The sequence below is a fragment of the Oncorhynchus gorbuscha genome, linkage group LG23 (assembly GCF_021184085.1).
Source record: "Oncorhynchus gorbuscha isolate QuinsamMale2020 ecotype Even-year linkage group LG23, OgorEven_v1.0, whole genome shotgun sequence".
In the NCBI taxonomy this organism is placed as follows: Eukaryota; Metazoa; Chordata; class Actinopteri; order Salmoniformes; family Salmonidae; genus Oncorhynchus; species Oncorhynchus gorbuscha.
In genome coordinates this window covers 68,704,801-68,724,930 of record NC_060195.1, presented here as the reverse complement: position 1 = coordinate 68,724,930, position 20,130 = coordinate 68,704,801, and the positions used below count along the sequence as shown (strand labels likewise).

At 46.7% G+C, this 20,130-nt stretch overlaps 1 protein-coding gene across 1 annotated transcript in view; it reads left to right on the top strand.

Moving 5' to 3' along the window:
* LOC124010734 (protein unc-80 homolog) overlaps positions 1-19,097 on the top strand; it is an 80,292-nt gene extending 61,195 nt beyond the window's left edge. Inside the window, 10 exon segments of the mRNA XM_046323378.1 lie at positions 1,423-1,607; positions 4,670-4,835; positions 7,727-7,918; positions 10,248-10,392; positions 11,440-11,493; positions 12,447-12,533; positions 14,422-14,528; positions 14,880-14,900; positions 15,121-15,326; positions 18,381-19,097. Of these exon segments, the coding sequence (XP_046179334.1) occupies positions 1,423-1,607; positions 4,670-4,835; positions 7,727-7,918; positions 10,248-10,392; positions 11,440-11,493; positions 12,447-12,533; positions 14,422-14,528; positions 14,880-14,900; positions 15,121-15,326; positions 18,381-18,965 (1,748 nt within the window). The 3' untranslated portion in view covers positions 18,966-19,097.
* Positions 19,098-20,130: the final 1,033 nt, after the last annotated feature.

The following is a 20,130-nucleotide window of genomic DNA, read 5'->3' as shown; positions in this document are numbered from 1 at the left end:
AAATTCATTTGTCTTCTCTGTGTGCTTAGGGGCGTTTTCATGTTGGAATTTGAACCTTCCCACGGTCTGAGGTCCTGAGCTCTGGAGCAGGTTTTCATCAAGGATCTCTCTGTACTTTGCTCCATTCATCTTTGCCTCGATCCTGACTAGTCTCCCAATCCCTGCCACTGAAAAGCATCCCCACAGCATGATGCTGATACCTCCAGGCATCACCATAGGGATGGTGCCAGGTTTTCTCCAGACCTGACCCTTGGCATTCAGGCCAAAGAGTTCAATCTTGGTTTCATCAGAACAGAGAATCATGTTTCTCATAGTCTGAGGTATAGTCTTAGGTGCCTTTTTAGTCTTAGTCTTAGGTGCCTTAGAAAACTCCAAGCGGGATGTCATGTTCCGTTTACTGAGGAGTGGCTTTCGTCTGGCCACTCTTCCTTAAAGGCCTGATTGGTGGAGTGCTGCAGAGATGGTTGTTCTTATGGAAGGCTCTCCCATCTCCACAGAGGAACTCTGGAGCTCTGTCAGAGTGATCATCAGGTTCTTGGTCACTTCTCTGACCAAGGCCCTTTTCTCCCAATTGCTCAGTTTGGCCGGAGCGGCCAGCACCAGGAAGAGTCTTGGTGGTTCCAAACTTCTTCCATTTAAGAATAATGGAGGACACTGTGTTATTGGGGACCTTCAATGCTGCATAAACTTTTTGGTATCCTTCCCCAGATCTGTGTCTCGACACAATCTTGTCTCGGAGCTCTACGGACAATTCCTTTGACCTCATGGCTTGGTTTTCGCTCTGACGTGCACTGTCAACTGTGAAACCTTATATAGACAGGTGTGTGCCTTTCCAAATCATGTCCAATCAATTGAATTTACCACAGGTGGACTCCAATCAAGTTGTAGAAACATCTCAAGGATGATCAATAGAAACAGGATGCACCTGAGCTCAATTTCGAGTCTCATAGCAAAGGGTCTGAATTCTTGTGTAAATAAGGTATTTCAGTTTTTTCATTCGCTTTCTTGTATTGTTTATAGATTGCTGGGAAAATAATTATTTAATCCATTTTAGAATATGGCTGTAACGTATCAAAATGTGGAAAACGTCAAGGGGTCTGAATACTGAATACCATCTCTTTCTGACTCCTCACTTTCTCTGTCTTTCTCTCTCTCCCCCTCCCCTCACTCCTCTCCTCTCTTCCCTCTCGATCTCCCCCTCTCTCTACCCCTCCCCCCTCTCTCTCCCCCTCCCCTCACTCCTCTCCTCTATTCCCTCTCGATCTCCCCCTCCCACCCTCTCTCCCCACTCTCTCTCCCCCTCCCACCCTCTCTCCCCACCCTCTCTCCCCACTCTCTCTACCCCTCCCCCCTCCCACCCTCTCTCCCCACTCTCTCTACCCCCTCCTCTCCTCTCTCCCCTCCTCCCACCTTCTCCCCCAGCTCTAAAGGTGGTGTTGGTTTGTTTTGAGCGGCAGCTGGGGAACCAGTGGTATCGCCTCAGCCTGCAGGCCAAGGAGATGTCTCTGAGGAAGGTGGGAGGCCTGGCCTTCTGGGACTTCATAGATTTCATAGTGCGTACTCGGATTCCCATCTTCGTCCTGCTGCGTCCCTTTATCCAGTGCAAGGTAGGAGCCCTGGAGCACTGTGTAGTATTATACTGTACCCTCCATTCTACTACCCTGTGTAGTATTATACTGTACCCTCCATTCTGTATAGTATTATACTGTACCCTCCATTCTACTACCCTGTATAGTGTTATACTGTACCCTCCATTCTGTATAGTATTATACTGTATCCTCCATTCTGTATAGTATTATACTGTACCCTCCATTCTACTACCCTGTATAGTATTATACTGTATCCTCCATTCTGTATAGTATTATACTATACCCTCCATTCTACTACCCTGTATAGTATTATACTGTATCCTCCATTCTGTATAGTATTATACTGTACCCTCCATTCTGTATAGTATTATACTGTACCCTCCATTCTGTATAGTATTATACTGTATCCTCCATTCTGTTTAGTATTATACTGTACCCTCCATTCTGTATAGTATTATACTGTACCCTCCATTCTGTATAGTATTATACTGTACCCTCCATTCTGTTTAGTATTATACTGTACCCTCCATTCTACTACCCTGTATAGTATTATACTGTACCCTCCATTCTACTACCCTGTATAGTATTATACTGTACCCTCCATTCTACTACCCTGTATAGTATTATACTGTACCCTCCATTCTACTACCCTGTATAGTATTATACTGTACCCTCCATACCCTGTATAGTATTATACTGTACCCTCCATTCTACTACCCTGTATAGTATTATACTGTACCCTCCATTCTGTATAGTATTATACTGTACCCTCCATTCTGTATAGTATTATACTGTACCCTCCATTCTACTACCCTGTATAGTATTATACTGTACCCTCCATTCTACTACCCTGTGTAGTATTATACTGTACCCTCCATTCTGTATAGTATTATACTGTATCCTCCATTCTGTATAGTATTATACTGTACCCTCCATTCTACTACCCTGTGTAGTATTATACTGTACCCTCCATTCTGTATAGTATTATACTGTATCCTCCATTCTGTATAGTATTATACTGTCCCTCCATTCTACTACCCTGTATAGTATTATACTGTACCCTCCATTCTGTATAGTATTATACTGTATCCTCCATTCTGTATAGTATTATACTGTATCCTCCATTCTGTATAGTATTATACTGTACCCTCCATTCTACTACCCTGTATAGTATTATACTGTACCCTCCATTCTACTACCCTGTATAGTATTATACTGTATCCTCCATTCTGTATAGTATTATACTGTACCCTCCATTCTGTATAGTATTATACTGTACCCTCCATTCTGTTTAGTATTATACTGTACCCTCCATTCTACTACCCTGTATAGTATTATACTGTACCCTCCATTCTACTACCCTGTATAGTATTATACTGTACCCTCCATACCCTGTATAGTATTATACTGTACCCTCCATTCTACTACCCTGTATAGTATTATACTGTACCCTCCATTCTGTATAGTATTATACTGTATCCTCCATTCTGTATAGTATTATACTGTACCCTCCATTCTACTACCCTGTATAGTATTATACTGTACCCTCCATTCTACTACCCGGTATAGTATTATACTGTACCCTGCAATGTGTGTATCCTACAACCCTCCAGTGTTCCCCTCTATATACCTCTTCCTCTATGCTTTTTCTAGGTCTAGAATCACAAAATCCTTTATTCATCTCTCTCTGTCTCTCTCTCTCCCTCCCGCTCTCTCAATTTCAATTCAATTCAAGGGGCTTTATTGGCATGGGAAACATGTGTTAACATTGCCAAAGCAAGTGAGGTAGACAACATACAAAGTGAATATATAAGGTGAAAAACAACAAAAATGAACAGTAAACATTACACATACAGAAGTTTCAAAACAGTAAAGACATTACAAATGTCATATTATATATATATATATATATATATATATATATATATATATATATATATATATATATATATATATATATATATATATATATATATATGCAATGTACAAATAGTTAAAGGACACAATATAAAATATATAACATAAATATGGGTTTTATTTACAATGGTGTTTGTTCTTCACTGGTTGCCCTTTTCTCGTGGCAACAGGTCACAAATCTTGCTGCTGTGATGGCACACTGTGGAATTTCACCCAGTAGATATGGGACTTTTTCAAAATTGGATTTGTTTTCGAATTCTTTGTGGATCTGTGTGATCTGGGGGAAATATGTATCTCTAATATGGTCATACATTGGGCAGGAGGTTAGGAAGTGCAGCTCAGTTTCCACCTCATTTTGTGGGCAGTGAGCACATAGCCTGTCTTCTCTTGAGAGCCATGTCTGCCTACGGCGGCCTTTCTCAATAGCAAGTCTATGCTCACTGAGTCTGTACATAGTCAAAGCTTTCCTTAATTTTGGGTCAGTCACAGTGGTCAGGTATTCTGCCACTGTGTACTCTCTGTGTAGGGCCAAATAGCATTCTAGTTTGCTCTGTTTTTTTGTTAATTCTTTCCAATGTGTTAAGTAATTATCTTTTTGTTTTCTCATGATTTGGTTGGGTCTAATTGTGCTGTTGTCCTGGGGCTCTGTAGGGTGTGTTTGTGTTTGTGAACAGAGCCCCAGGACCAGCTTGCTTAGGGGACTCTTCTCCAGGTTCATCTCTCTGTAGGTGATGGCTTTGTTATGGAAGGTTTGTGAATCGCTTCCTTTTAGGTGGTTGTAGAATTTAATGGCTCTTTTCTGGATTTTGATAATTAGTGGGTATCGGCCTAATTCTGCTCTGCATACATTATTTGGTGTTCTACGTTGTACACAGAGGATTTTTTTGCAGAATTCTGCATGCAGAGTCTCAATTTGGTATTTGTCCCATTTTGTGAATTCTTGGTTGGTGAGCAGACACCAGACCTCACAGCCATAAAGGGCAATGGGTTCTATAACTGATTCAAGTATTTTTAGCCAGATCCTAATTGGTATGTTGAAATTTATGTTTCTTTTGATGGCATAGAATGCCCTTCTTGCCTTGTCTCTCTCTCTTGCTCTCTCTCTTTTCGTGCTCTCTTCTTCTCCCGTTCCCTTCATCCCCTTCCTCTTTAATCCCTCCCAGCTTCTGACCCAGCCAGCTGACTCCCAGGAGGAGATCACGGCCCGCCACCACATCGCTGACCAGCTGGAGCGTCGCTTCATCCCCCGCCCCCTCTGCAAGAGCTCCCTGTTCGCAGAGTTCAACAACGAACTGAAGATCCTCAAGGAGGCTGTGCACAGTGGCTCTGGTTGGTAACCCACTGATTAGTATACTAGTTATTAGTAGAGTCGCTGTTAGTATACTACTTTTTAGTGCACTACCCATTAGTTTACAACCCGTTAGTGCACTACCCGTTAGTACACTACCCATTAGTTACTACCCATTAGTTACTACCCATTAGTACACTACCCATTAGCGGACTACCCATTAGTACACTACCCATTAGTACACTACTCATTAGTACGCTACCCATTAGTACACTACCCATTAGTGCACTACCCATTAGTACACTACCCATTAGTACACTACCCATTAGTGCACTACCCATTAGTGCACTACCCATTAATACACTACCCATTAGTACACTACCCATTAGTACACTACCCATTAGTACACTACCCATTAGTTACTACCCATTAGTACACTACCCATTAGTACACTACCCATTAGTACGCTTCCCCATTAGTGCACTACCCATTAGTGCACTACCCATTAGTACACTACCCATTAGTTACTACCCAGTAGTACACTACCCATTAGTTACTACCCATTATGACACTACCCATTAGTACACTACCCATTAGTACACTACCCATTAGTGGTCTACCCATTAGTACACTACTCATTAGTACGCTACCCATTAGTACACTACCCATTAGTACACTACCCATTAGTGCACTACCCATTAGTGCACTACCCATTAATACACTACCCATTAGTACACTACCCATTAGTACACTACCCATTAGTACACTACCCATTAGTTACTACCCATTAGTTACTACCCATTAGTTACTACCCATTAGTACACTACCCATTAGTACACTACCCATTAGTTACTACCCATTAGTTACTACCTATTAGTTACTACCCATTAGTACACTACCCATTAGTTACTACCCATTAGTTACTACCCATTAGTTACTACCCATTAGTACACTACCCATTAGTACACTACCCATTAGTTACTACCCATTAGTTACTACCCATTAGTTACTACCCATTAGTTACTACCCATTAGTTACTACCCGTTAGTACACTACCCATTAGTACACTACCCATTAGTATGCTACCCATTAGTGCACTACCCATTAGTGCACTACCCATTAGTACACTACCCATTAGTTACTACCCAGTAGTACACTACCCATTAGTTACTACCCATTATGACACTACCCATTAGTACACTACCCATTAGTACACTACCCATTAGTACACTACCCATTAGTGGTCTACCCATTAGTACACTACCCATTAGTACACTACCCATTAGTACACTACCCATTAGTTACTACCCATTAGTTACTACTCATTAGTTACTACCCATTAGTTACTACCCATTAGTTACTACCCATTAGTTACTACTCATTAGTACACTACCCATTAGTACACTACCCATTAGTACACTACCCATTAGTACACTACCCATTAGTACACTACCCATTAGTTACTACTCATTAGTACACTACTCATTAGTACACTACCCATTAGTACACTACCCATTAGTTACTACTCATTAGTACACTACCCATTAGTACACTACCCATTAGTACACTACCCATTAGTGGTCTACCCATTAGTACACAACCCGTTAGTGCACTACCCATTGGTACACTACCCATTAGTACACTACCCATTAGTACACTACCCATTAGTACTACCCATTAGTTACTACCATTAGTACACTACCCATTAGTACACTACCCATTACTACCCATTAGTCGTTAGTGCACTACCCATTGGTACACTACCCATTAGTACACTACCCATTAGTACACTACCCATTAGTACACTACCCATTAGTACACTACTCATTAGTTACTACCCATTAGTACACTACCCATTAGTACACTACCCATTAGTACACTACCCATTAGTACACTACCCACTACCCATTAGTACACTACCCATTAGTACACTACCCATTAGTACACTACCCATTAGTACACTACCCATTAGTACACTACCCATTAGTACACTACTCATTAGTTACTACCCATTAGTACACTACCCATTAGTACACTACCCATTAGTACACTACCCATTAGTACACTACCCATTAGTACACTACCCATTAGTACACTACTCATTAGTTACTACCCATTAGTACACTACCCATTAGTTACTACTCATTAGTACACTACCCATTAGTACACTACCCATTAGTTACTACTCATTAGTACACTACTCATTAGTTACTACCCATTAGTTACTACCCATTAGTACACTACCCATTAGTTACTACTCATTAGTACACTACCCATTAGTACACTACCCATTAGTACACTACCCATTAATACACTACCTATTAGTACGCTACCCATTAGTACACTACCCATTAGTTACTACCCATTAGTACACTACCCATTAGTACACTACCCATTAGTACACTACCCATTAGTACACTACCCATTAGTTACTACCCATTAGTCACTACCCATTAATACACTACCTATTAGTACGCTACCCATTAGTACACTACCCATTAGTTACTACCCATTAGTGCACTACCCATTAGCACACTACCCATTAGTACACTACCCATTAGCACACTACCCATTAGTGCACTACCCGTTAGTACTCTGCACGTTAGTACAATACACGTTAGTGCACTACCCATTAGTGCACTACCCATTATTTCACTACCCATTAGTACACTACCCATTAGTACACTACCCATTAGTGCACTACCCGTTAGTACTCTGCACGTTAGTACTCTGCACGTTAGTACAATACACGTTAGTACAATACATGTTAGTGCACTACCCATTAGTACACTACCCATTAGTGCACTACCCATTAGTGCACTACCCATTAGTGCACTACCCATTAGCACTCTACCAAATGCCATGTTAACCTTTCGTTATTAAATGACAGATAATGATAAGAGATGTCTGTTCATGCCCCTCCTGCCCACAGCGTACCAGGGCAAGACGTCCATCAGCACAGTGGGCACGTCCACCTCTGCCTACCGCCTGTCGCTGGCCACCATGTCCCGGTCCAACACGGGCACGGGCACGGTGTGGGAGCAGGAGAGTCAGCCGTCACGCCAGCCCTCTCAGGACACGCTAAGCCGCACCGACGAGGATGACGAACAGGAGCAGGAAGAGAGTCAGACACCCCTCCTACTACTATCACTACCATTATCACTCTATCACTGAGTCAGACACCCCTCCTACTACTATCACTACCACTATCACTCTATCACTGAGTCAGATAACCCTCCTACCTACTACTATCACTACCACTACCACTCTATCACTGAGTCAGACACCACTCCTACTACTATCACTGAGTCAGATACCCCTCCTACCTACTACTATCACTACCACTATCACTCTATCACTGAGTCAGACACCCCACCTACTACTATCACTGAGTCAGACACCCCTCCTACTACTATCACTGAGTCAGACACCACTCCTACTACTATCACTGAGTCAGATACCCCTCCTACCTACTACTATCACTACCACTATCACTCTATCACTGAGTCAGACACCCCACCTACTACTATCACTGAGTCAGACACCCCTCCTACTACTATCACTGAGTCAGATACCCCTCCTACCTACTACTATCACTACCACTATCACTCTATCACTGAGTCAGACACCCCACCTACTACTATCACTGAGTCAGACACCCCTCCTACTACTATCACTGAGTCAGACACCACTCCTACTATTATCACTGAGTCAGACACCACTCCTACTACTATCACTGAGTCAGACACCACTCCTACTACTATCACTGAGTCAGACACCACTCCTACTACTATCACTGAGTCAGACACCACTCCTACTAATATCACTGAGTCAGACACTACTCCTACTACTATCACTGAGTCAGACACCACTTCTATTACTATCACTGAGTCAGACACCACTCCTACTACTATCACTAAGTCAGACACCACTCCTACTACTATCACTGAGTCAGACACTACTCCCACTACTATCACTGAGTCAGACACCCCTCCTACTACTATCACTGAGTCAGATACCACTCCTACTACTATCACTACCACTATCACTCTATCACTGAGTCAGATACCACTCCTACTACTATCACTAGTCATGCTTATGGTAGAGAAATTAACATTCAATTATCTGGCAACAGCTCTGGTGGACATTCCTGCAGTCTGCATCCCAGCCCCCACCCTCAAAACTTGAGACATCTGTGGCATTGTGTTGTGTGACAAAACCGCACATTTTAGAGTGGTCTCCAGCACAAGGTGCACTTGTGTAATGACCATGCTGTTTAATCAGCTTCTTGATATGCCACACATGTCAGGTGGATGGATTATTTTGGCAAAGGAGAAATGTTCACTAACAGGGATGTAAACAAGAGAAATAAGCTTTTTTGCGTATGGAACATTACTGGGATCTTTTATTTCATATACATGAAACATGGGACCAACACTTTACATGTTGCGTTTATATTTTAGTTCGGTGTATATAAAACAAAGAAAAGTCATGTTTTTGACTGCACTGGGCCTTGAATGAATTGTATCTCCGCTTTCATATTGTCTGTTTTTCTCTCCCTCTATCTGTCCTGACCTCCTTTCCTCCCTCTCTGTCTCTGTCCTTACCTCCTTTCCTCCCTCTCTCTCTGTCCTTACCTCCTTTCCTGCCTCTCTCTCTGTCCTTACCTCCTTTCTCCTCCCTCTCTCTCTGTCCTGACCTCCTTTCCTCCCTCTCTCTGTCCCTACCTCCTTTCCTCCTCTCTCTCTGTCCCTACCTCCTTTCCTCCCCTCTCTCTGTCTGTCCCTACCTCCTCCCCTTCCTCTCTCTCTTTCCTGACCTCCTTTCCTCCCTCTCTCTCTGTCCTGACCTCCTTTCCCTCCCTCTCTCTCTCTGTCCCTACCTCCTTTCCTCTCCTTCTCTCTCTGTCCTGACCTCCTTTCCTCCCTCTCTCTCTGTCCCTACCTCCTTTCCTCCCTCTCTCTGTCCCTACCTCCTCCCCCTTCCTCTCTCTCTTTCCTGACCTCCTTTCCTCCCTCTCTCTCTGTCCTGACCTCCTTTCCTCTCCCTCTCTCTCTCTGTCCCTACCTCCTTTCCTCTCCTTCTCTCTCTGTCCTGACCTCCTTTCCTCTCCCTCTCTCACTATCTCTACCTCCTTTCTTCCCTCTCTCACTATCTCTACCTCCTTTCCTCCCTCTCTCACTATCTCTACCTCCTTTCCTCCCCTCTCTCTGTCCCAACCTCCTTTCCTCCCTCTCTCTCTGTCCCTACCTACTCCCCTACCTCTCTCCGTCTCTCCCTCCCCTACTTCTCGCTTTCTGTCCCTACCTCTCTCTCTGTCCCTACCTCCTCCCCTACCTCTCTCCGTCTCTCCCTCCCCTACCTCTCGCTTTCTGTCCCTACTTCTCTCTCTGTCCCTACCTCCTCCCCTACCTCTCTCTCTGTCTCTCCCTCCCCTCCTCTCTCTCCTCTAGATGACTCTATCAGTATTCCCAGTGTGGTGAGTGAACATGAGGTCTTCCTGCCCAGGCTCATCACCCAGCGACGCTTCTCTAGTCACGCCACGGGCAGCGCCCAGCCTGAACCCAGCACCCGCAGCACCATGCTGCCCAGCCACAGGTAACACACACACACATACACCCCTACACACACACACACACACACACACACACACACACACACACACACACACACACACACACACACACACACACACACACACACACACACACACACACACACACACACACACACACACACACACACACACACACACACACACACACACACACCCCTACACACACACACCCCTACGCACACACACACCCCTAAACACACAAAACCCTACCCCTACACATACACACACACACGCACACACACCGCTACACACACACAACCCTACACACAAAACCCTACCCCTACACACACACACATCCACACTAGGTTGTACTATGACTGTCCACACATCACCACGTTCAGTACATGTAAAACACCGTCACTTCAGAAGCCACAATCATAGTCATACTATTTGTGTTGTTTCAAGCTGTTTATTTCTGTTTATTTATGTACCCTTTTCTGGAGAACAGCATGCTGGATGAACAGACAGGAAGTGAGGAATGCTACAAGTCATAGTAGTTTTAGCAGAGAGATTGTCTGTGTTATTATCTATGTATAGTCACTTTAATAACTCTACATGTACATATTACCTCAATTACCTTGACTAACCGGTGCCCCCGCACATTGACTCTGTACCGGTACCCCTCTATATAGTCTCGCTATTGTTATTTTGAATTATTTGTTACTTTTATTCCGTACTTTTTAAAAGTGATTTTTCTTAAAACTGCATTGTTGGTTAAGGGCTTGTAAATAAGCATTTCACTGTAAGGTCTACACTTGTATTCGGCGCATGTCACAAATAACATTTGATTTGATTTTGTTTGAATACTTTAAAAACACACCCTTCCTGCCAAGGATTTCTTCAAGTAAGGGAGGAAGGATGCGTATTTAGAGTATTCAAGCAGGGCCCAAGATCAATGGAAAGTTCCTGACAAGTTGATCCAGCTACCGTGCTATAGGAGACCCATCCGAGAAGGGGCCTTGGACATTGGGCAGCGTGCTCTCCTCCCTCCCTAAACCCCTTTTTCCTTCCTGCCCCCTCCTCTGCAGTGAACCCAATGTGCTAGATGAGTCTCAAGGACTGGAAGAGGGTAACCTGTCTAGGTACAGTGTCACGTCACAGCCCCCTGTGTGTTGCGTCTCTCTGCGTCTCTCTGTGTGCAGTTTGGGGAGGCTCGGGCCAGTCGGACGGCCTCCTCTGACTTCTTCGTTTTCCTCACTCATTATCTCATCCAATCAAAACCGCCGTTGGTCTATCACCCTTCCTCTTCGTATAGGTCTAATGTAACGTAGTCTCTTGTTCCCCTCGTAGCTTCCACACTGATCCACCCACCCATCTCAAGTCATCCGCTGTTGCCTCTTTAACCCTTTCAGTCTCTGGGCGGTGTGAGGACGTTAGGAGTCAGTGGTAGTGTGTCTCAGCCTGCTCAGTCCATCGGTGCCATCATGGTCTTCATACTGTTTCAGGCTTTTCACTGTTCAAATTGGACGTCCTCTCCAGGATACCAATCTGTGGGGCATGAGGTACTGGAGTGGCAATCCATCATTTATCTTATCAACAAGTCTAACGTTACCAGATAGGTGCATGTTCTAGTTCAGTGCTGGTAATATGGTACGAGCTGTCTACATAAGAACACAGATCACTCCAGACCTCATAACCTCCTTTGTGTTTTGGTATATTCTTGTGCTGTGATTGGGTGTCCTTGATTGGTGGGTGTGTCAGTGTGGTGTGCAGTGGAGTGAGTGGGGAGAGATGGGAAGAATGGAAGGAGCAGTGGACAGACACACGTCCTCTTGACTCTCCTATGTGTCTCAGTGAAAGAGAGAGAGAGTTCATTAGGAGAAGCACTATCTCTATGTTGTACTGATTAGTTTTGTCTGTCTGTCTCTGCATGTCTGCATGTCTGTCTGTCTATCTGTCTCGCTGTCTCTGCACGTTTGTCTGTCTGTCTCTCTGTCTGTCTATCTGTCTCGCTGTCTCTGCATGTTTGTCTGTCTGTCTCTGTGTCTCTCTGTCTGTCTCTCTGTCTGTCTGTCTGTCTGGTTGGGTTGTGTAGGGTGGCCAGTGTGCAGAGTGAACCAGGCCAGCAGAACCTCTTGAACCAACCTCCGCTGGGACGCAATAGAGGACTGAGACAGGTGAGAGTAGTCTTAAAGGTGGAACTGAGAATGTTTCAATAAATAGCTCCTTTTAAGTTTATTGAGAAAATCTTTGTTTTTTTAAATGCATTGTTCTCAATTATTGAATTGGAATTTCAGTTTACCACCCAAATTGACTAACTTCAATTAACCCTGGTTTGTTTCCATTTAGTGTGTGCGGTGGGGTGTATCAGGGTGCGGCAGGGTAGCGGTGTGCAGGGTGTATCTGGGGCAGCGGGATGTGGTGGGGTGTGGCGGTGTGCGTGCGGGGTGTATCGGGTGCGGCGGGTGTATCGGGTGCGGCAGGATGTGGTGGGGTGTGGCGTGTGTGCGGCGGGTGTATCGGGTGCGGCGGGGTGTATCGGGTTGCGGCGGGTGTATTGGGGTGCGGGGCGGGTGTATCGGGTAAAAATGGATGTGGTGGGGTGTGGCGGTGTGCGGCAGGGTGTATCGGGTGCGGCGTGGTGTATCGGGGTGCGGCAGGATGTGGTGGGGTGTGGCGGTGTGCGGCAGGGTGTATCGGGTGCGGCGGGGTGTATCGGGGTGCGGCAGGATGTGGTGGGTGTGGCGGTGTGCGGCAGGGTGTATCGGGTGCGGCGTGGTGTATCGGGGTGCGGCGGGGTGTATCGGGTGCGGCGTGGTGTATCGGGTGCGGCGGGTTGTATCGGGGTGCGGCAGGATGTGGTGGGGTGTGGCGGTGTGCGGCAGGGTGTATCGGGTGCGGCGTGGTGTATCGGGGTGCGGCGGGGTGTATGGGGGGCAGGATGTGGTGGGGTGTGGCGGTGTGGCGGGTGTATCGGGTGCGGCGGGGTGTATCGGGTGCGGCGTGGTGTATCGCGGTGCGGCGGGGTGTATCGGGTGCGGCGGGTGTATCGGGTGCGGCGGGTGTATCGGGGTGAGGTGGGGTGTATCTGGGTGCGGCGGGATGTGGTGGGGTGTGGCGGTGTGCGGCGGGTGTATCGGGTGTGGCGGGTGTATCGGGGTGCGGCAGGATGTGGTGGGGTGTGGCGTGTGTGGCGGGGTGTATCGGGTGCGGCGGCGGGGTGTATCGGGTGCGGCGGGTGTATCGGGTGCGGCGGGTGTATCGGGTGCGGCGGGTGTATCGCGGGATGTGGTGGGGTGTGGCGGTGTGCGGCAGGGTGTATCGGGTGCGGCGTGGTGTATCGGGTGCGGCAGGATGTGGTGGGGTGTGGCGGTGTGTGGCAGGGTGTATCGGGTGCGGCGTGGTGTATCGGAGTGCGGCGGGTGTATCGGGTGCGGCGTGGTGTATCGGGTGCGGCGGGTTGTATCGGGTGCGGCAGGATGTGGTGGGGTGTGGCGGTGTGCGGCAGGGTGTATCGGGTGCGGCGTGGTGTATCGGGTGCGGCGGGTGTATCGGGTGCGGCGGGTGTATCGGGGTGCGGCAGGATGTGGTGGGGTGTGGCGGTGTGCGGCGGGTGTATCGGGTGGGCGGGTGTATCGGGTGCGCGGGTGTATCGGGTGCGGTGGGGTGTATCGGGGTGCGGCGTGGGTGTATCGCGGTGCAGCGGGTGTATCGGGTGCGGCGGGGTGTATCGGGTGCGGTGGGTGTATCGGGTGAGGTGGGGTGTATCGGGTGCGGTGGGGTGTATCGGGTGCAGCGGGTGTATCGGGTGCGGCGTGTATCGGGTGCAACGCAGTGCATTTTGAACACACAACCCCTCCCTGTTTCCCAGGTCGTTCAGTAAAGCATTGTTTCCGCTTCATTGAATGTTCCACTACATTTTCTGCGTACTGAACGCAGCCCTGGTCTTGTCACATGGCGAGGGAAAACGATGTCCCTAATTGTGGATAATGATGAAGAGGCTATCCCCATTGACATTCACAGTGGAAATGATATGTGGATTGGGTTGATTGATATTTCAATGCAGCTGCGACGCCCCTGCTGTCTCTTCCGAAGAGTGAGGCGCGAGGACCAGGTCGCTCTGGAGCCCGACTCTCCGCCACCCGCAGGAGCATCCAGCCCAAGAACAAACCTCTGGGTAACTGTGTGTGTGTCTGTGTGTGTGTGTGTGTGTCTGTTGTGTGAAAGAGATTGTGTAACAATAGCAAACTTGCCCTACACTTCAGATCAAGCACACTGCAGTTCACATTCAGACCTTGGGATATTAACTATTAATACTCCGTTGCTCATGAACGCATCTCTGACAATCTGACTCCTCCAACTGTGTTGACTTGAACTGACATGTACCGATCCTCCTCATTCACAACCGTTGTCTCTGTTCCAATGTGTCTCTGTTCCAATGTGTCTTTATCCCGTCACCTCCGACCCCAATAACTGACTCTGTTCATTCTGTGTTCTGTTTATGCCTTTGTTTCGATTCGAAATAAAGAAACTTTATTGGACTGCGAAGGTGAGACACCTATACTTCCCCCTCTCCTCTTGCAACAACGCCTCTCTCTGAAACCTCTCACCTGATACGTTGCTCTGCATGTCTGTCTTGCATCCCCCTCGTTCCCGCCTCCCGCCCCCTCCACTCCTCTCCCTCACCCCTGGTAGTTGTAGTGTGTCCGCTAGTCCCCAAGGTGGCGCTGTGATGGACTGTGTATGTGATGACTGTGATGTCTCCTCAGCAACCCACGGGTGGGACCAGAAGAGGGTGGTCACCTTCACAGAGGGCCAGCAGGCTCAGGCAAAGTCCCCCGACCCCGGTGGCGCCAATGCGCCCCCAGAGGGCAGGAAGGCCAGCCCGGCCCCTCCAATCGCTCCCCCTGCTGCCCCTGGGGCCTCATCCTCGGCCACCGTCAAAGCTGACCTCCACAGCCCTGCCAAGAAACAGGTACGACTGGGGGAGTAAGGATGTTTTATGACATTGTTGATTCTCACAGGCTTCTGTAGTTTGTATCATGTTTACTTGGTAAGAAGGTACGCAGAACGGCCATTTTGCATAGCTTGCATTTTGAACATTCTTAGGGTGTAAATTAGGCATAAAGTGATAATCCACTCCAGACATGAAACTCATGAAACTCCTCTCATTGTGGTGCTCTATAAGTGGGTAAAATAACTATTTGATTATTTAATTTCTATGTGGTTTGTCTGGTAAATTGTATTTCATTTGATTTGAAATCAGGAAATCATGTTGTAGTGCGTCATCACGATAAGGTTCTCGTCACTGGGGATAAGGAATATCAGATTTCATAAAGTTTTTAAAACAACTAGCTGCACTCTATATCGCCAAATCAGCCAATAGATGGTATGGGGATACTTGAAACTAAATAGTGGAACAAATGATTCAACTCAGTTTCTTCTTCAACTACCATCACGCAACGCCCGTTTCTCCTCTCCCTCCTCTCCCTGGCCTGTGTCTGTCTCTGTGGTAAATAATGAAGGGTACATGAAAAGACAATGCCCGTTTCTCCTCTCCCTCCTCGCCCTGGCCTGTGTCTGTCTCTGTGGTAAATAATGAAGGGTACATGAAAAGACAATGCCCGTTTATCCTCTCCCTCCTCTCCCTGGCCTGTGTCTGTCTCTGTGGTAAATAATGAAGGGTACATGAAAAGACAATGCCCGTTTCTCCTCTCCCTCCTCTCCCTGGCCTGTGTCTGTCTCTGTGGTGAATAATGAAGGGTACATGAAAAGACAACGCCCGTTTCTCCTCTCCCTCCTCTCCCTGGCCTGTGTCTGTCTCTGTGGTAAATAATGAAGGGTACATGAAAAGACAACGCCCGTTTCTCCTCTCCCTCCTCTCCCTGGCCTGTGTCTGTCTCTGTGGTAAATAATGAAGGGTACATGAAAAGACAACGCCCGTTTCTCCTCTCCCTCCTCTCCCTGGCCTGTGTCTGTCTCTGTGGTGAATAATGAAGGGTACATGAAAAGACAACGCCCGTTTCTCCTCTCCCTCCTCTCCCTGGCCTGTGTCTGTCTCTGTGGTAAATAATGAAGGGTACATGAAAAGACAACGCCCGTTTCTCCTCTCCCTCCTCTCCCTGGCCTGTGTCTGTCTCTGTGGTGAATAATGAAGGGTACATGAAAAGACAACGCCCGTTTCTCCTCTCCCTCCTCTCCCTGGCCTGTGTCTGTCTCTGTGGTAAATAATGAAGGGTACATGAAAAGACAACGCCCGTTTCTCCTCTCCCTCCTCTCCCTGGCCTGTGTCTGTCTCTGTGGTAAATAATGAAGGGTACATGAAAAGACAACGCCCGTTTCTCCTCTCCCTCCTCTCCCTGGCCTGTGTCTGTCTCTGTGGTGAATAATGAAGGGTACATGAAAAGACAACGCCCGTTTCTCCTCTCCCTCCTCTCCCTGGCCTGTGTCTGTCTCTGTGGTGAATAATGAAGGGTACATGAAAAGACAACGCCCGTTTCTCCTCTCCCTCCTCTCCCTGGCCTGTGTCTGTCTCTGTGGTGAATAATGAAGGGTACATGAAAAGACAACGCCCGTTTCTCCTCTCCCTCCTCTCCCTGGCCTGTGTCTGTCTCTGTGGTAAATAATGAAGGGTACATGAAAAGACAACACCATTGATCACGTCACATTATTCATTTCTATGTGAAGACTCAATAGCTCATTGAAGGTTAGAGGCCCAGTACATTCAAAAATGTGTTTTATATATATTTCCACACTGAGGTTGTAATCATACTGTGAAAATGATGATATTGCCCCTTTACTGTAAGAGCTGTTTGTAAAGACCTCCTGAAATGTCTTCCTGTTTTAGTGGGATGGAGTTTGGCCTGCCTGTTGACATCAATAAGAAAGAGTTCCAAACCTCTCTGCCAGTAACAGCTAGTTTTCCGTTTCCCCTTCCCCACTCAGACAGTTCCCAGGCAGTCCTAGCAAAATTCTTGCTGTAGAAATGTCTCTTTGCTGAGAAGCTATTTTTGTTACTTTTTGACCATTTTAATTGAAAACATTCTTAATTGTGACCCAGAAATGATTTGATATTGAGGTAAAAAAGGGCTGCAATGGACCTCCTAAAATGGCTTCTCATGGAGACAACATGCTACACCAGGAAGTGATAAGTTAACTCAGTGCTGCCCACTCTCATTGATGAACTCCAGTAGAAGGCCGAACAGGGCAAGTTGCCATTAGCAACTCAATTATCCTTAGAACTTCTTCTGTGTGCGATTTTGAAAGAATCGGTTTGAGCACATACATCTAGTATATTAGAAACGATTATTGGTACCATGACTGTCTTCTGAAACAATTTTTTATTTACATGAAGACTGACCACGAAGATCGCAATTTTTCCATTCTTTATAATGGGGATCCTGTTATCTGCTAACAGTGCCTTGAACTTCCGTGGCTTCAATGAGATGGGGGCATTTGTTCTGCCCTGGTGGGAAAGCATGGGAAAGCCATGGCCGTAGCCATAGCAATTTAAGACCCTCCACTCCTCGAGGTAGACAATCTGCAGGTGAAAGCATATACATATAATGAATGGGTTGGACATGGTGAGATTGTAGACTTTTTCAGCTAGCTAGCTACTTCACACACTGATAATTACTTTGGTATTACTGTGTGTAGCTACGTTTGCTAGCTTAGCTACCTAGCATAGACTGTAAAAAGCCCAGCGAGAGATCATTGCGTTATAGGTTTTCTAGTCGGCTTGAGGTGCAAGATTTCCACAACAATTTTCACATGTTGCTACCAACCTTATTATAACGAAAAAAATTACACATTTCTTCACTCAAAATGTTTTTTTTCTCCCATATTAGTGTTGTTTAACCCTATAAATCATATTAATTAGTGGTTTTGAGAGGATTATTCATTTAAGTCATCGCTCATTCCAGAAGAGACAGAGAGAGATGGGAATGAATGTGAGTTCTCTATATTTAACAGCATAGACTAAGTAAGTCTTTGAAATATCACTCTTCTCCCACTTGTTTCCTGGTTCTAGTTATCGATGGAGAGCAAGGAGAAACGAGAACAGTGGGGCCTCCGCAGCAGCCTCTCTCCTCGGCCCTCCATCTCCCGCGCCTCCACCCCCACCCCACCCTCCTCCTACTCTCCTCTCCCTCCTCCACCTCTCCCCATCTCCCGCGCCTCCACCCCCACCCCACCCTCCTCCTGCTCTCCTCTCCCTCCTCCACCTCTCCCCATCTCCCGCGCCTCCACCCCCACCCCACCCTCCTCCTGCTCTCCTCTCCCTCATCCACCTCTCTCCATCTCTCGCACCTGTTCTCCCCTCCCCCCTCTGCCGATCCTGGGGATCCGACCCCCGCTCCCCCACCCACCTCTTCCATCCTGGTCCGTCTTCCCATCAGACCCCGAGAGCCCTGAGGACGAGGACACGACTGCCCTGCTGGGGAGGAACGCAGACACCCTCCTCCACATTTCAGAGGACAATGGGGGCACAGAGAACCCCCTGCTCGCCCCCTGCTCTCCCCCCGCCGCTTGCCCGCCCTGGCCCCACACCACTCCCCGCCCTGCCTCCCCGCCGCTCCCCCCTCCCCATCTCCCCAGTCGACCTGGACCTGGATGAGTCCCACGTCTGAGAAGCGTCCCTGTAACGTTTCAGTAACGTTTTGTTAACATTTCAGTAACAAAACTCGTAACGTAACGTTATAACTAGGGCCAGGAGTTTTTCCCTGACTGAACTTGCGTGACTGCACTAGGAAAAGTCCTGGCCCTAGTTACAAGGCTCTAAACTACAGACGTAGGCTATAACTAGGGCCCAGAGTTTTGACCCTTTAGGTTAAATCACATGGTCCGGCTGGGGAAACTCCTGGCCCTAGTAATGACCCTGGCAGGGTAGCTTCTCTGTGTCGGTCCCCTTCTATATCTTTGGAGTCTGTGTTTAGACATTGATCTGCCTGATAACTCTGTATCCTTCTAGATAATGGAGGTCAGAGGGCGCTTGAAAAATGAACCTGTTGGAATACTCTAAAAATAAAAATGCATCCTCCCTTCCTTGATCTGATCTAACATAAAATGACTGGTGAAATCAGTGCAGTAGAATCCTTGCTCTCACCTATCCAATCACGTTAGATTAGTGATTACCTCAAGAAAAGGGAGGAAAGATGCATCTTTAGAGTATTAGAACAGGGCCAATGACCAATACCTGTTAAGTGTTCTCCTCTTGCCCACCCCCTGCCCCTCTCTACCCTTCTCTCTCTACTCTCTTCTATCATGTTAGAGCACCAAGATGAAATCCATACTTCACTATGTCTACAGTACCAGTGACAGTACATCCTCACCTCTGACATTTTAACCCATCTCATACCAAAGTATTCAAATCAAATGCAGAATCAACATGCCTTCTTCACACGTCAGGGTGGATTAATCCATGGAGTCCCAACAGGTGATCAAGTGGGACTGTTACTGTTGCTAGGTAGATCACATTCTATTTGTTGTGGTCTATTGAAAAGAGAAGGGAGAGTGTTTCCAGCCATTGGCTGCTACAAACAGACATCTGTTTACCTTTTGGTTGACCTTGTCACCTCCCAAGGACTGTTTACAGTGAATCTGCTGAAGGGTAAACTGTTGACTAGAGAAATTAAATGTATATTAGCTATGATATTATATAATATTATGAAATGTATTATATTTAATCCTGAAGACTATTTTAAAGAAAGATGTAATATATATAATTGTCAAAGTATTGCAGAGAGGAATAGTATGTTTGTCATTAGGATAATATATTAGTG